A 15,928-nucleotide genomic window follows, 5' to 3' on the forward strand; every position below is an offset into this window, starting at 1 on the left:
CTCCAAGAAGGGCGGATACTCTATACTGCTATTCGGCCCGTAGGCACAAACAACAGCAAGAGCCCTCTCCCCGAGCCGAAGGCGCAGAGAGGCGACCCTCTCGCTCACTGGGGTAAACTCCAACACATGGCGGCTGAGCTGGGGAGCTATAAGCAAGCCCACACCAGCCCGCCGCTGCTCACCATGGGTGACTCCAGAGAAGTGGAGAGTCCAGCCCCTCTCGAGGAGCTGGGTTCCGGAGCCCAACTATCTCTAGCTGGTACCTCTCAACCTCCCGCACAAGCCCAGGCTCTTTTCCCCCCCAGCAAAGTGACATTCCATGTCCCTGAACACAGCGGCTAGCTGTTGGGATCAGGTCGTTGAGGCCCCTGCCTTTAACTGCCGCCCAATCCACACCTCACCAGCCTCCTACGGCTACCTCTGTGGGTGGTGAACCCACAGGAGGTCGGGCCCACGTCATCGCTTCGGGCTGAGCCCGGCCGGGCCCCGTGGGCAAAGGCCCGACGAGCCCCAACTCCAGGGTGGGGCCTCAGCTGCGCCATACCAGGCGACGTCACGGTCCTTGATCTATTATTATCCATAAGGGTTTTGGTGAACTGCTCTTGGTCTGGCCTGTCACCTAGGACCTGTCTGCCTTGGGAGACCCTAACAGGGGCGTAATGCCCCCAACAACATACCTCCTAGGATCATTCGAGCACACAAACCCCTCCACCACAATAAGGTGGTAGTTCTAGGAGGGGGAAAAAAAAAATGCGTCTGGAAAAATCCCAAGGGAGTCTGGAGCCAGATTCGTGACGTTACCTGCGGAAGCGCCAGCAGGCTATGAGAGCTTACGCGGTTTCAGTATACAGTCTGTGCGAGTGTGTGTGCCTCGCACGAAGCGCTCCCATTTCTCTCTCATTGTCTGGTCTTTTGGAAAACAATGAGTACTAATGCAATCATGATTGGTGTTGCTACACCCTCCTACGATATATCTGTTTACCATTTTAATAATTACGTGATAACGTTGAAGAAATTTGCAGAAAACTACCAGGTCGTTTTCTCATAAACAAACCAGAGCTGACATAGGATTCAGAGGGAGGCGTCCTGCACGCGACATCACGAAAATCAATGTTTGGCAGGAAATCCAAATGCCAAGTTTTTTTTCCAGAGGCGGACCAATTCGCCTCAAATGGCTTGATTTCAACTGAATTTTTCTGGTATTGCGCAAGGTAAAAAAAAATTGCACAAAATGCAAAATGTTACAGATATTTGACCAAAGTTTAATATAAAATAGATTTACATTGATCTTGCTCCTGAATTTACCCGTGATATGCACTTTAAGGAGCTAAAATTTAACATAATTAAAAAGATAAGTTCTCCATGGTATGACTCCTTGTGGAATTATTGAATTCCATAAAAATACTAAAATTGTTACTGCTTGTTAAATTGCTTGATAATATAACCATCACATATGCTCCTGAAATAAAGCAAATGTGCTGCAATTGATTTTTATAATGGTTGATGGGTTTGACTGACATCTGCATTATCCAATTAACAACTTCGCTTGGTTCAGACACACTGCATGTGTGTGTTCAACTAACTTCTTTCCAACCAGCTGGTTATATTCCACTGAAGGTATTATAATGCCCCCCCAGTGTTTCTGTAATATGGGGAGGTCTGACATTATCCTATATTATGTGTTTGCTGTGACCGGGCGTTCCCCCTGATTTCTCCCCAGTTTTCTCCCTATTTAGCCATGGTCAATTCCCACCCATCAGACTCCTCTCCAGTATCACATAACAGCTACCAACCAGGGAGGGCTATCATGTGCTTCCTCCAAGACAAGAAACACCAGTTGACCACGTTTTACTCATACAATGTCAGGGGGCTACAAAGCACACTCGGACGAAAGCCCAATCCACTTACTTCCTATTAAATGTGCTCTCACACACCCATGACTGGCCAGTGTAACTGTAGGGCCCTATGAAATCCGTTTTATTTTTTCTCAAATTCCGTTTTATTTTTTTGGGTTTTCGGATTTTTTTTTTTGTTTGTTTCGGATTTTTACAATTTTAATCAATATCTAGCTCTAAAAGTCAATGACAAACACAACCACATATGTCAAATTAACAGTTCTATTTCATTTCTCCTGACCACCAGAGGCGGTGCTTTCAGCACATGGATATCCATCACACGAACGTGCAGGTTAAGTAATAGTAACAACAAAGTCACGTGTGACCTGGGTGACGTCACCCCGTGACCCCGGCACAAAAGACCGGTGAACCCAGGAAGTGACCTCTTGCATCTTCTCGCGTTTTGCAGGTTGCGAGTTGGATTGGAATTTGGAAATTTGGACAAAGCGCCGTGTTAGTTTCGTTACCCGTGGGGTTGGGGCTGTGCTTACGCATCCCCCAAGAAACTGCGTTAAAGTCCATCAATTCCTTTTTTCTCTTGTCGTTGTATTCGTATTGTTTTGTTACTCCGTTAGCTGAGTGCTCTCGCTCAGTGGAGTTAGCTGACTAGCCCTCCGAGGCGGTGTCCTCGCCGCTGGAGGCCGGCTTGTTTTCGTTCAGGTAAGTGGTTTTCATTTAATTTGAATTAAAGCGGTGTTTCTCACCGCTGTTTTGTTATCAGTTCTGTGGCGCACGGCGCCTATTTTTGTCAGTATTATCGACTGCCTTGTTTTGTGTAGCCTTGCCTCCGGCCTGTTCACGGGCTGGCTGTCTTGTGTGTTTTAGCGGTGTATGATGTCTTCTCACGCTAGTGAGTGACTGTTTAGTTGCGGCTGTCTTTTAAACCCGCGGCAGTAGGCTCGCGAGGTCCGGGTGCTCCCGCTTAGGCCCTCGCACCATTTTTTTCCGACCATGGGTGTGTTCGCCCGGTCGTTTTTCGTTGCCGCCTGATTGTTTATTTTGTGTTACTTACTAATTATTGGGGTGTTCTCGCCCTATTTTTTAAGTTCCCTTCTGCCAGCCAAGTGTCATGGACCTATTCTCTTGCTGCGCCAACTGCCGGGCCCCCCTCGAGCCGGAGCACGGCCACCGCGAGTGCCCCTCGTGCCTGGGTATTGATCAGGGGTCCGTCAGCAGGGGCTGACGGACATGGCCTGCGCAGACTGCATGTGCCTGAGCATGGCTGCGCAGACTGCCAGGCTGGCTCAGATGGATCCTCCGTCTGACATCCCCCGGGCCTCGGGGGGACAGGACATGGTGCCGGCTGCAGCAGCGGGGCCCAGCAAGCGCCGTGGGGCTCCCCCACGCGTCTCCGCTTCCAAGGCGAAAAAGAAGCGCTCGGGCGATTTGGCTCGGAAGGTGGAGGTGATGTCCGCCAAGCTGGAGGAGATGAAGGCCCTGCTGGCGAATCTCCAGCCTCCGCCACAGGGCAGCAGTGTTCCCGCAGCCACCCCATCTGCCTGGCAGCCCGACCGTTCACCATCACCACTGCTTCTGCCACCGGCCATTGATGCACGCGGCCTGGATGAGCTGTCGATCCAGGCGTCGGAGAACTTTGACTGCGGTGGGTCTGACGGTCACGACTCCACCTCTCCGGCTGGTTCCCAGGCCACCAGCCATGGCACCGTGGCAGCGTCGGAAGGCGGACGCTCATCCATCCAGCCAACGCTGAGTGCTGTATTGGCCCGTCTGGGTTTGGACACGCCCCCAGTGGCCCAGCATCAGAGCGCTTTTTTCAGAGGCTCCACACAGCCTTCCTCGTTGTCTGTTCCGCCCTCGGCCCCATACATCGAGGAGTTACAGAGGTGTTGGGCGGACCCCAGACGCCTTTCCCACCTCCCTAGTGACTGCAGGGCCCTGGCAGCAATGCAGGACGCCCCTACCTATGGCCTCCAGCAGATGCCCAACATTGAGCCCTCCGTGGCTGCCCTCATCCTTTCGCCCAACGAGGCTCTGCGGCCTGACGCCCGATGCCCCCGCACTCAATGCCGTGTGACTGACAACCTCATCGTGCGGGGATACGACACGGCGGCACGAATGGGTCGTATCGACAATTCCATGTCCCACCTGCTGCTGGCCCTCGCCCAGATGCTGGAGGGGATGAGCGCGGCATCACGGGAGCTGTGCGATGCGGCTCTCCAGGCCTTTGCCTACTCGTCGCGGGAACTGGGCCGGCTGATATCGTATCTCACCCTCGTCCGCCGGCAGATATGGCTGGCGCAGTCCCCTCTGGCCGAGCCCAACCGGCGTGTGTTGCGCTCTCTCCCTGTTGTCCCCGGGGAGCTGTTTGGCGAGGCCGCTCAACAAGCCCTGGACCGGAGTGCCCAGGTTGTCCAGGCGCGACAGCAGTTCGCTGGCCTCCGCCAGGTCTACCACCACGGCAACGCTGCCCAGTCCTTCAGGGGGCCCACACCGACTCTGTCTCGGCCACGCACCCGCCAGGAGACCAGACGGGTTGATGACTTTCGTCGCCCCACCACCTCCCGGACCCGCGCCGCCGCCCCCTACACCCAGTCCGCTCCTCGTCGCCCCCCTGGTGACCGACGGGGGCGGTCTGGGCGGCGCTGACATCAGCGCGCCGGCGGTCGGCCGCTTTTCCAGCGAACAGCTCCAACGCTGGAGAGCGTTGACCCCAGACCCCTGGGTGCTGGTGACCCTCACCGAGCGTTACCACATCCAGTTCTGCCACCGACCGCCACGTTTTCATGGGGTCAAACACACCACCGTGAGCCATCCGGGGAAGTCCCTCGTCTTCCGTCAGGAAATCGCCACCCTCCTGGAGAAAGGAGCAATCTCTCCCGTCGACAGGCAGAGACAGCAAGGTGGGTTCTACTCCAGGTATTTTCTGGTTCCGAAGAAGGACGGCGGTATCCGCCCGATCCTTGACCTGAGGTCCCTCAACTCCCACTTGAAGACCATGAGATTACGCATGCTGCGTACAGTGGATGTCTTACACCACATCCAGGCAGGCGACTGGTTTGCCACCGTCGACCTGAAAGACGCCTACTTCCGTGTTCCCATTGCGCCACACCACAGGCAGTTCCTGCAGTTTGCCTTAGAGGGCCAGGCTTTCAAGTTCAATGTTCTGCCCTTTGGGATATCGCTGCCACCCCGTGTGTTCACCAGGTGTGTGGCAGCGGCATTGCCACCACTTCAGGCACGGGGTTTGAGTGTCCTGCCTTAACTGGATGACTGGCTCGTCTGTTCACGGTCAGCAGCTCAGGCCCACACCGACATCGCGACTGTGCTCTCACATGTCGCAGAGCTGGGGCTCAGGGTGAATTACAAGAAGAGCTCGCTGGTGTACAGCCAGGAGACGATTTTCTTGGGCATACACCTGGATTCGAGGTCGTTGATGGCAACCCCCTCCCACACCAGGATCCACAACATCCGCCTGCTGCTTGGCCGCTTCGGACAGGGCAGGTCACTCGCCCTGAAGACCTTTCAGCGCCTGCTGGGCATGCTTACGGCAGCCTCCTCTCTGGTCCCGCTGGGGCTCCTGGACTTACGTCCGCTTCAGAGGTGGCTCAACGGTCTCCACCTCCACCCGGCGCTGCACGGGCACAGGCTTGTGAAGGTGACGGATACTTTTTGCAGGCTCCTCCGTCCATGGAGGAGGAGGGCTTACCTTCTGCAGGGTGTTCTGCTGGCGGCTATCCCCTCCCGGAGGGAGGTCATCACCACGGATGCTTCCCTGGGAGGTTGGGGTGCAGTCTGGCAATGCTGGACCGTCAGAGGCTGCTGAAGTCCAGGGCAGCGACAGCAGCACATCAACGTGCTGGAGCTACGGGCTGTGTTCCTCGGCCTACAGCACTTCCTCCCAGGCCTGGCCGGCAGACACGTTCTGGTGCGGACGGACAACGCTACGGTAGTGTACTACATCAACCACCAGGGAGGCACCAAGTCCCTCCAGTGCTTGGAAGTGGCCGGCCAACTTCTGCGGTGGGCCCATCGACATCTCTTGAGCCTGCGTGCCATGTACTTGCCAGGCACTGCCAACAGGGCAGCAGATCTGCTGTCCCGCTAGGACCCCGATCCCAGGGAATGGAGACTCAACCCAGCGGTGGTTCTCACCATCTGGGAACGTTTTGGCAGGGCAGAGGTGGACCTCTTTGCCTGCCAGGAGTCGACACACTGCCCTCTGTGGTTCAGCCTCCACGGCCCCAGCTCCCTGGGCCAGGACGCGCTGGCGCATGCTTGGCCGAGGCAACTGCTGTATGCCTTCCCCCCTCTGCCGCTGATCGTGCCGACCCTACACAGGGTTGCGATGGACCACCACGGGCTGCTACTTGTCGCCCCGCGGTGGCCGGGCCGAGTGTGGTTTCCCAAGTTGCTGCAACTTCTGAACAGCGACCCCTGGTGCCTGCCAGTGAGGACGGACCTGCTATCACAGCTGGGAGGGCAGGATCTGGCACCCGGATCCAGCCCGTCTGCAGCTCTGGGTGTGGCCGCTGAAGGGCCGGACCCCCTGCTAGGTCTTTGTGAGCCGGCAGTGGTCAACACCATTGCAAGCTCTCGGGCACCCTCCACCAATGCCCTCTACGCCAACAGATGGAGGCTTTTCTCCAACTGGTGCTTGACTCGGGGGGAGGAGCCTACATGCTGCCCCCTGCCGACCATTCTACTGTTCCTCCAGTCTCTGGTTGACAAGGGTCTTACTCCTTCCACCATCAAGGTCTATGCAGCTGCCATCTCTGCTCAGCATGCCAGAGTTGGGGGAAGGACCGTGGGGTCCCACCCCTTGGTGGCACGTTTCTTGAAGGGTGCTCTCCGGTTGAGACCCCCCCCGACGGAGCCGGGTACCCACATGGGATCTTCACTTGGTGCTGCAGGCTCTCTGCGACGCACTGTTTGAGCTCCTGCTCACGGCAGACATTTCATGGCTCTCCCTGAAGACTGCTTTTCTTCTGGCCATTACATCGACGAGGCGCGTCGGGGAATTACACGCGCTGTCAGTCAGTGGGGAGTGCCTGCAGTGGCACTCCGGCGACAGTGGGGTCACTCTGTGGCCTAACCCCTCTTTCCTCCCCAAGACCCTCTCTGCTACCTTCGTCAACCAGCCCCTTAGCGTTGCGGCGTTCAAGGCGGGCCATGGTGAGAGGTCGGAACTTTTGTGCCCAGTTCGCGCCCTCAGGGTGTACGTGTCCCGTACGGAGGGCTTCCGTAGGAGTGACGCCCTGTTTCTGTGCCACACAGGGCCGAGGAGGGGTCTGGCGCTCTCTAAACAGAGGCTATCCAAGTGGATAGTCGAGGCCATATTACATGCCTACAGGCACAGTGGCTCCCCGATTCCTCCGGCTGTCAGGGCGCACTCTGCACGGGGCGTGGCGGCCTCATGGGCATCACTGAAGGGCGTACCCCTTTCAGACATATGCAGCGCAGCCTCCTGGGCGTCCAGCTGCACCTTCACCAGGTTTTACCGTCTTAATGTCGTCCCACATAATCCTGTGGTGACGGCCGTCATTCTAGGCCCGTCGCAGCAGCACTGGGTACAGGTAGGCACTCCTCATGACCTGGTTGGTATTAGTCATCCATGTGCTGAAAGCACCGCCTCTGGCGGTCAGGAGAAACGAAATAGAACGAGGGTTATGTATATAACCGCGGTTCTATGAGTTTTGGATGACCGCCAGAGCTTGGCAGTCACTCGGAGTGTACACGAGAAGATTTGCCAAGAGGTCACTTCCTGGGTTCACCGGTCTTTTGTGCCGGGGTCATGGGGTAATGTCACCCAGGTCACACGTGACTTTGTTGTTACTATTACTCGACCTGCACGTTCGTGTGATGGATATCCATGTGCTGAAAGCACCGCCTCTGGCGGTCATCCGAAACTCATAGAACCGCGGTTATATACATAACCCTTGTTTTATTTTAACACATACAGAAACATTTGTTATAGCCACTGTTTATTCAAAAGTAGATATGCATAACAACTTAAGACCCTAGTAATGACAACTCAAAGCTGTAATCAACTTAATTATACAGCATAACTTAATAAACTTAATAAAGCTTAACTTAATCAATTCCTGTCAAGCTAAAATTCATTTGTCCATTCTAAACATCTCTTGAGCAGCCAGGCATCTCCCACCTTTTTGACATGTCGCCATTGAAGTAAAGGACAGTGAGGCATTTGGTGTTTTATTCGGTCAGAGATTCCCTCGTCAGTGAGAAGTGTTTTATATTTGCTAAAGCTCCTCTCAGTCAACAGAGCTGACTGGGAAATACATGTATGATTTAGCAATGGCTGCAATCTCTGGAAAGCGCTGGGTTGTACCTTTCCAGTACTCAGCAAGGTCCAACGATTCTGAGAGGCCTTCATTTCTGACACAGTGCTGGTAAGCAGCCCACTCCTCACTGAGCTCTGCAGATGGGGTCTTCAATGCTGACAGGGTGCCATAGGCTTCAATCTGCCTTTCCATAGCTGGAGCCTGTCTAGGATCAAACACCCTGATCATCTTGTAGACCTGTTTGGCAGGATGGACATCCCAGTGCTTTGAAAACTTCTCAAATGCAATGTGAAATGCATCATGAAGGTAATCCAGCACAGTTTTCTTCTTTCGAATGGACATCTCATTGAGCAACTCGTCGGTTTTCGCTCCAAAACCATAGGTTTTGGCTGTGCCATTGACTAGGTAGGAGCCTAGATCTTCCATGATGTTGTAGGCAGAGACTGCTGTAGGAGTGTGGGTGCCCTCCAAAACTGTCAGGGCTCTGACCAGTTTCCCACACCCTTCAGAGATGAATGTCAGCTTCATTTGAAGGGTCTCTTGCTTGTCATCTGTTTCCACCAGATCAAGGATGTTTTTCACAGCCTGGGCAGAAGACTTTTCAGCTGAGAAAAACTCCTTGTACAGGTGGACATGTTCAGCATGGAACCACACTGCTTCAAACCAGCTATTCCACCTTGTATTTCCTGGTTCAGGTGGAACCTTCACATGCACAGCATCCTTTGCAGACAAAAAGTGCAACCACCTTCTTTTCCTTGCAGGCTTTTTGAAGAAGGCAGATTTGATCCACATCACCAGACTTGTAACGTCACTGAAGTAGCTGTAGTGTTGCCAGGTTTCTCCTACCAAATTGATGACGTGACACAAGCAGGTTGCATGTACGCTGTTTGGCATTACTCCTTTCAGTACTTCTTTGTAGGCCTCTAGGCAGTATGATGCATTGTCAGTGACTACTGCCAGTACATCATTCAAATTTATCTGACTGCTGTGAAGTGACTGTAGTAGTGCCTGTGATAATGTTGAAAAGTTGCAGCTGTCCATGAAGATGACATCCGTCAGATAGTATTTGCCTTCAGTACCTACTGAATTAAACAGAAACAAAGGAAAAAATAATTAGGCCTATGTGCATTTTAGGAAATAGCCTAACTTACATGTTGGACTAAATAAGCACCTTTGTAATAAAACTGCAAATAGCTTAACATTAACCTCAATTGATGTTGGTCTTGTTGTTATTATTATTATTATTATTTTTATATTATTATTTTGGTACCTGTAACATAATTAAAAACCTGACAGCTTTATCAGGCTACCTAAAAAAAAGGGGGAGGGGGTAGGTTTGGTAGGGGGCTACTCACCTATGACAATGTTGAGGACACTGCGGTCTCGGTTATCTGACGTTTCGTCAACAACAACAATGAGCTTCTTATCATGGATCTCTTGTAGCACTGTCTGCATGTGCTCGTTGAACACCCGCTGTAGATGGATGGATCTGTCCAAGACTGCTTGGATTCTCAGGCAGCGCACCTCCCTGTTTGCAGTGCTTGACTAGAAAGAGGCGCATCTTCCTCATTTTTTCTAAAGGTATATTGGCCTCTGCACACATAGCCACGAAATCTTCCACGAATTCCTGTCTGTCATCCTGTGACTTGGTTGCTACGTCCAGTGACACTTGGAGGGCTCTCCCGCTTGATTTTGCTTTGTTCTTCAGATGAACCTTGGATTTCAAATGATCGTTACAAGTGTCCTTTCGGCTCCAGTCAATTGTATGCTGACAGAATTTGCAGAAAAGTTGTTGGCCAGATGCATAATAATCGTTTGGATATTGCTCTGCTCGAAGCTTGGCAGTTAATTGCGCATTTCATAACTTTTTAGAAACTGCTGGTTTTGCAGCAGGGGCTGTACGTTTAGACATATTTCCCTCGCAGTTGCATCAGTGAGGAAACAAACTCCCGTGGTTAACAAGATATGGTCTCTAGGCAACCCCGGACTCACTGAAAGTGAAAGATGTGACAAAAATCGGGCAGAAACAGTGTGTGTCTTAAAATTAGAAAGTGGGCGATTAAATTTATTTCAGGCAAAGAAAACTGAATGAATTCCACGCTATTCCGTGTTTATCAGAAAAATCCGCTTTTATGTCTAGATTCCGTCCGTGTTTTCTGCATCGTGGAAATCATAGGGCCCTATAACTGACAGGGCAGAGAAGAGAGAGCATGCCATCTCTCCCTCCCAGAGAGCCCAGACAATTTTGCTCTCTTGAGCTCCCAACCACAGATGATTGTGGCGTCATCAGGATTTGAAAGTGGCAATATCTGGATGATGGGGAGGATGACGGGGACAACACTTTTCTGCTGTGCCACTTGGGATCCACAGGGCATGCATTTTACGCTACTTCTGGTTAAACTGGGCATGATGAATAAAACTACAACAATATCTTTTGGTTTACTATATACAGTGGTGCTTGAAACTTTGTGAACCCTTTAGAATTTTCTATATTTCTGCATAAATATGACCTAAAACATCATCAGATTTTCACACAAGTCCTAAAAGTAGATAAAGAGAACCCGGTTAAACAAATGAGACAATATTATACTTGGTCATTTATTTATTGAGGAAAGTGATCCAATATTACATATCTGTGAGTGGCAAAAGTATGTGAACCACTAGGATTAGCAGTTAATTTGAAGGTGAAATTAGTGTCAGGTGTTTTCAATCAATGGGATGACAATCAGGTGTGAGTGGGCACCCTGTTTTATTTAAAAAAGAGGGCTCTATTAAAGTCTGATCTTCAAAACATGTTTGTGGAAGTGTATCATGGCATGAACAAAGATGATTTCGGAGGACCTCAGAAAAAGCGTTGTTGCTCATCAGGCTGGAAAAGGTTACAAAACCATCTCTAAAGAGTTTGGACTCCACCAATCCACAGTCAGACAGATTGTGTACAAGTAGAGGAAATTCAAGACTGTCGTTACCCTCCCCAGGGGTGGTCGACCAACAAAGATCACTCCAAGAGCAAGGCGTGTAATAGTCGGCGAGGTCACAAAGGACCCCAGAGTAACTTCTCAGCAACTGAAGGCCTCTCTCACATCGGCTAATGTTACTTTTCATGAGTCCACCATCAGGAGAACACTAAACAACAATGGTGTGCATGGTAGGGCTGCAAGGAGAAAGCCACTGCTCTCCAAAAAGAACATTGCTGCTCATCTGCAGTTTGCTAAAGATCATGTGGACAAGCCAGAAAGCTATTGGAAAAATGTTTTGTGGATGGATGAGACCAAAATAGAACTTTTTGGTTTAAATGAGAAGCGTTATGTTTGGAGAAAGGAAAACACTGCATTCCAGCATAAGAACCTTATCCCATCTGTGAAACATGGTGGTGGTACTATCATGGTTTGGGCCTGTTTTGATGCATCTGGGCCAGGACAGCTTGCCATCATTGATGGAACTATGAATTCTGAATTATACCAGTGAATTCTAAAGGAAAATGTCAGGACATCTGTCCATGAACTGAATCTCAAGAGAAGGTGGGTCATGCAGCAAGACAACGACCCTAAGCACACAAGTTGCTCTACCAAAGAATGGTTAAAGAAGAATAAAGTTAATGTTTTGGAATGGCCAAGTCAAAGTCCTGACCTTAATCCAATCAAAATGTTGTGGAAGGACCTGAAGCGAGCAGTTCATGTAAGGAAACCCACCAACATCCCAGAGTTGAAGCTGTTCTGTATGGAGGAATGGGCTAAAATTCCTCCAAGCCGGTGTGCAGGACTGATCAACAGTTACCAGAAACGTTTAGTTGCAGTTATTGCTGCACAAGGGGGTCACACCAGATACTGAAAGCAAAGGTTCACATATTTTTGCCACTCACAGATATGTAATATTGGATCATTTTTCTCAATAAATAAATGACCAAGTATAATATTTTTGTCTCATTTGTTTAACTGGGTTCTCTTTATCTACTTTTAGGACTTGTGTGAAAATCTGATGTTTTAGGTCATATTTATGCAGAAATATAGAAAATTCTAAAGGGTTCACAAACTTTCAAGCACCACTGTAGTCAGTTTTGCAATAGCAAGATATGCAGTGGGCGGACTTCACGTCTCAAAGGAAGCTGATAGACTTCACCCTCTCTGGTTGGTCATGGTCATATGATCGAGAAGACCTATCTGGTTGGTGGAACAGGCCAAAATGAGTTCTCTGGGGAATGCTCTAGTTATTGCAGACTGCATTGTACAACAGCTTTCATCCCAGAAACACTGGTAGGCTCAGAAACTTCACGAAATTATGCAGAAAATAACCCCTATAACCTCTTGACAAAAGTAACACCTTGCTGTCTGGTTGTTCCTGTAGGTGCAGGACTGAGTTCTTTGGTGTACTCCTCTTCATACCACACCAAGAGCTCCTGTCCTGGGTTAATCGATCGACAGCAACGATACAGAATTCCCCCTTGATACTCAAATGCCACAAGATTCTGTTCTTCTTCATTACGGGCACAATTCACATACCTAAAAGAGTGAGGCAACGTTTCAGAAAAAGGTAAAAATCAGATCAGAGTTACAGACTTGGAGAAAGCATGGCAAAGCTATCAATGAGATGAAGATAAAGTTCTTCCAACAAGTGAGGAGCTGTAAAATCAAATCACTAAAACGATCCAACAGCTGGTGTACTGCTCACCTCATCCAATTCACATGCGTCTCTCTTTTGGCATCGATGTATTCTTCACACTGCATGCTCCTGTATACCTGTAGAAAAATACCACATTTCCTTTTTTTTTTTTACACGAAATCAAAATATGGCTTTAAATGGGGTTTACAGAAACAAGAACAATGGCTCATGCCAATATTATTAAGCCTCATGAAGGCTGAATTAAAGGTTTTTGACTATCGTAAGATTCACAAAACAGCTGACAAGCTCCGAGATGAATTTAGTAACTATAGGAGGCAAGACTATATGCAGGCAAGGCTTTATCAGAATTTAGGCAAAGGAAAGGTTTCTCATAAAAAGCTTTACTTCTGACATGGCAAAGCTGTGCTGTGAATCAGACCTCTCTGATAAATATCTGTCCCTTGTGTTTTGGTCTCTAAACAGACAGCTGCAAAAATACACAACTTTAAAAGTCAGTTCTGTCTCTAATGGCCCTTTTCCACTACCCTTTTTCAGCTCACTTCAGCTCACTTCAGCCCGACACGGCTCGCGTTTCGACTACCAAAAACCAGCACGATTCAGCTCGCTTCAGCCCTGCTTAGCCCCTAAAACTCGCACCGTTTTGGAGTGGGGCTGAAGCGAGCCAAACCGTGCCGAGTGAGGCTGGGGGCGTGAGCAGACACTCCCCTGTGCACTGATTGGTGAGGAGGAGTGTCCTCACATGCCCACACACGCCCCGCGAGCGCGCTGGGATCTGTAAACACCGCAAACCCGGAAGGAGAAGAATTACGAATTACGAGAATTTCTGAAGCCTTATGCGCCTCGCCTCATCTATACGCTTTTGCCAGTATCTGTCCGCGTTGTCGGTGACAACAAGCCACAGCACCAAGACCAGCAACACTAACGACTCCATGTCCTCCATGTTTATTGTTTACTATTCGGGTCGTGAGACTACCGCTTAAAAGCTCACTGATGTCACTGTTTGCGCTGCTTAACGACATCACCTGACGTCCACCCACTTTCGCTAACTCCACCCAATGTGTCCACCCACTTCCAGCCAGCACGGTTCAGCGCGGTTGTAGTCGAAATGCAACTCCAACAGCCCCGCTCAGCTCGACTCAGCACGGCACGGCTCAGCCCGGCTCAGCCGCGTTTGTAGTGGAAAAGCGGCATAAATGGGTTTTATATAAAATATTTTTGATCTGTACAAGTCATATTTATTTGGGTGCCAATGTTGTTTTAGTTCAGTGTAGCAGTGTTCATCTTTAATTTAAATGATTTTAAATTTACTTTTAGTCTTGTGTCCTGAAAATAGTAGTTATATTTTAGTCTTTTTTTTTTGGTCAAGATTTCATCAATGGAACTCAATTTTAATTTTAGTCTAATTCTATCAATGTTTTAATCAATTTCCTCAGATCGTTGCATGGTACTTGTAATATATGCCCTGCAGTTTTAAGAGGGCCTGTTGCAGCAGGGGTTTAGCCGGATTCCCCCCCAGCATATGGCTGGTTTTGTCACTATGCAGAAGTTACAGTACTCAGCATAAATGAGCACAATCCCTTTGAAAAGTAACATTTTAAACAAACAAACAAACAAACAAACAAACAAACAAACAATCTCAATGAACACAATTTCCAAAATGTTGACAAGACAAAGTTTAATATAACATCTGTTTAACTTATAACGTGAAAGTAAGGTTAATAATATAACTTAGATTACACATTTTTTTCAGTTTTACTCAAATTAGGGTGGTGCAAAAATGAGTACACCCCACAACAAAAACAACTACATCTAGTACTTTGTATGGCCTCCATGATTTTTAATGACAGCACCAAGTCTTCTAGGTATGGAATGAACAAGTTGGCGATATTTTGCAACATCAGTCTTTTTCCATTCTTCAACAATGACCTCTTTTAGTGACTGGATGCTGGATGGAGAGTGATGCTCAACTTGTCTCTTCAGAATTCCCCAAAGAAAATAATTTCTTTACACCACAAAGGTCAAGGCTACAAGATGATCAGCAAAGCTTTACTTATCAGTCAGAATACTGTAGCAAAAGTGGTACAAAAATTTAAGAAAGATGGAACTGCAACCATCTCACAGAGACGTCCAGGTCGTCCACGGAAGTTAACACCTCGACAGAAGCGTCTTCTGATGAGATGGGTTGAAGAAAATCGGCATGCAAGTTCACTGCAGTTATCTAAAGAAGTAGAAAGCCAAACTGAGGTGACTATTTCCGGTGACACAATATGGTGTACATTGCAGCGGAATGGCATGCATGGATGCCGTCCACAAAAGAAGCCTCTCCTAAAGCCCAGGCACAAAAAAGCCCACCTAGAGTTTGCCAGGGCCCATGCTGACAAAGATGAAGACTACTGGGACTCTATACTCTGGAGTGAGGAGACCAAAATAAATGTTTTTGGAACTGATGGCTTCAAAACTGTATGGCGTCGCAAAGGTGAGGAATACAAAAAAATGCATGGTGCCTACAGTGAAACATGGTGGTGGCAGTGTCCTTATGTGGGGCTGCATGAGTGCTGCTGGTGTCAGGGAGCTGCATTTCATTGATGGCATCATGAAGTCACAGATGTATTGCTCTATACTGAAAGAGAAGATGCTACCATCACTCCATGCCCTTGGTTGTCGTGCACTTTTCCAACATGATCCTAAACACACATCTAAGGCCACTGTTGGATTTCTGAAGAAGAACAGAGTGAAAGGTGATTCAGTGGCCAAGTATGTCTCCTGATCTGAACCCAATCGAACACCTATGGGGAATTCTGAAGAGACAAGTTGAGCATCACTCTCCATCCAGCATCCAGTCACTAAAAGAGGTCATTGTTGAAGAATGGAAAAAGATTGATGTTGCAAAATGTCACCAACTTGTTCATTCCATGCCTAGAAGACTTGGTGTTGCCATTAATAATCATGGAGGCCATATACAAAGTACTAGATATAGTAGTTTTTGTTGTGGGGTGTACTCATTTTTGCACCACCCTAATTTGAAGTAAAACCGAAAAATGTGTAATCTAAGTTATATTATTAACCTTACTTTCATGTTATAAGTTAAACAGATGTTATATTAAACTTTGTCTTGTCAACATTTTGGAAATTGTGTTCATTGAGATATTG

At 48.9% G+C, this 15,928-nt stretch overlaps 3 protein-coding genes and 1 pseudogene across 3 annotated transcripts in view; 1 reads left to right on the forward strand and 3 right to left on the reverse strand.

The window, feature by feature from the left end:
* The window catches only part of LOC132867674 (zinc finger protein 585A-like), a 1,308,017-nt gene that overhangs the window by 800,132 nt on the left and 491,957 nt on the right, over window positions 1-15,928 (forward strand). The window lies entirely within an intron of this gene.
* The window catches only part of LOC132868064 (zinc finger protein 850-like), a 184,170-nt pseudogene that overhangs the window by 7,702 nt on the left and 160,540 nt on the right, over window positions 1-15,928 (reverse strand).
* On the reverse strand, window positions 1,355-10,634 carry LOC132867708 (uncharacterized). Its single transcript, XM_060900715.1, has 2 exons — window positions 9,514-10,634; window positions 1,355-9,240 (listed from the first exon to the last, which is right to left on the reverse strand). The coding sequence occupies exons 1-2, from the start codon at window positions 9,611-9,613 to the stop codon at window positions 8,129-8,131; spliced, it is 1,212 nt and encodes a 403-aa protein (XP_060756698.1). The 5' UTR covers window positions 9,614-10,634; the 3' UTR covers window positions 1,355-8,128.
* Window positions 12,185-15,928, reverse strand: part of LOC132867718 (histone-lysine N-methyltransferase PRDM7-like) — a 92,905-nt gene continuing 89,161 nt past the window's right edge. The window contains exons 5-6 of the mRNA XM_060900726.1: window positions 12,827-12,894; window positions 12,185-12,657 (exon numbers count right to left, since the gene is read on the reverse strand). Of these exons, the coding sequence (XP_060756709.1) occupies window positions 12,453-12,657; window positions 12,827-12,894 (273 nt within the window). The 3' untranslated portion in view covers window positions 12,185-12,452. The remainder of the gene's footprint in view (window positions 12,658-12,826; window positions 12,895-15,928) is intronic.

Source organism: Neoarius graeffei, chromosome 19, assembly GCF_027579695.1.
Source record: "Neoarius graeffei isolate fNeoGra1 chromosome 19, fNeoGra1.pri, whole genome shotgun sequence".
In the NCBI taxonomy this organism is placed as follows: Eukaryota; Metazoa; Chordata; class Actinopteri; order Siluriformes; family Ariidae; genus Neoarius; species Neoarius graeffei.

Excerpts from the sequence above, each read along its gene's own strand:
- LOC132867708 (XM_060900715.1), bottom strand. The coding sequence starts at position 9,613 with ATGCAGACAGTGCTACAAGAGATCCATGATAAGAAGCTCATTGTTGTT. Across the intron at positions 9,241-9,513 it reads TGTCCTCAACATTGTCATAG|TAGGTACTGAAGGCAAATAC; the intron begins GTGAGTAGCCCC and ends TGTTTAATTCAG.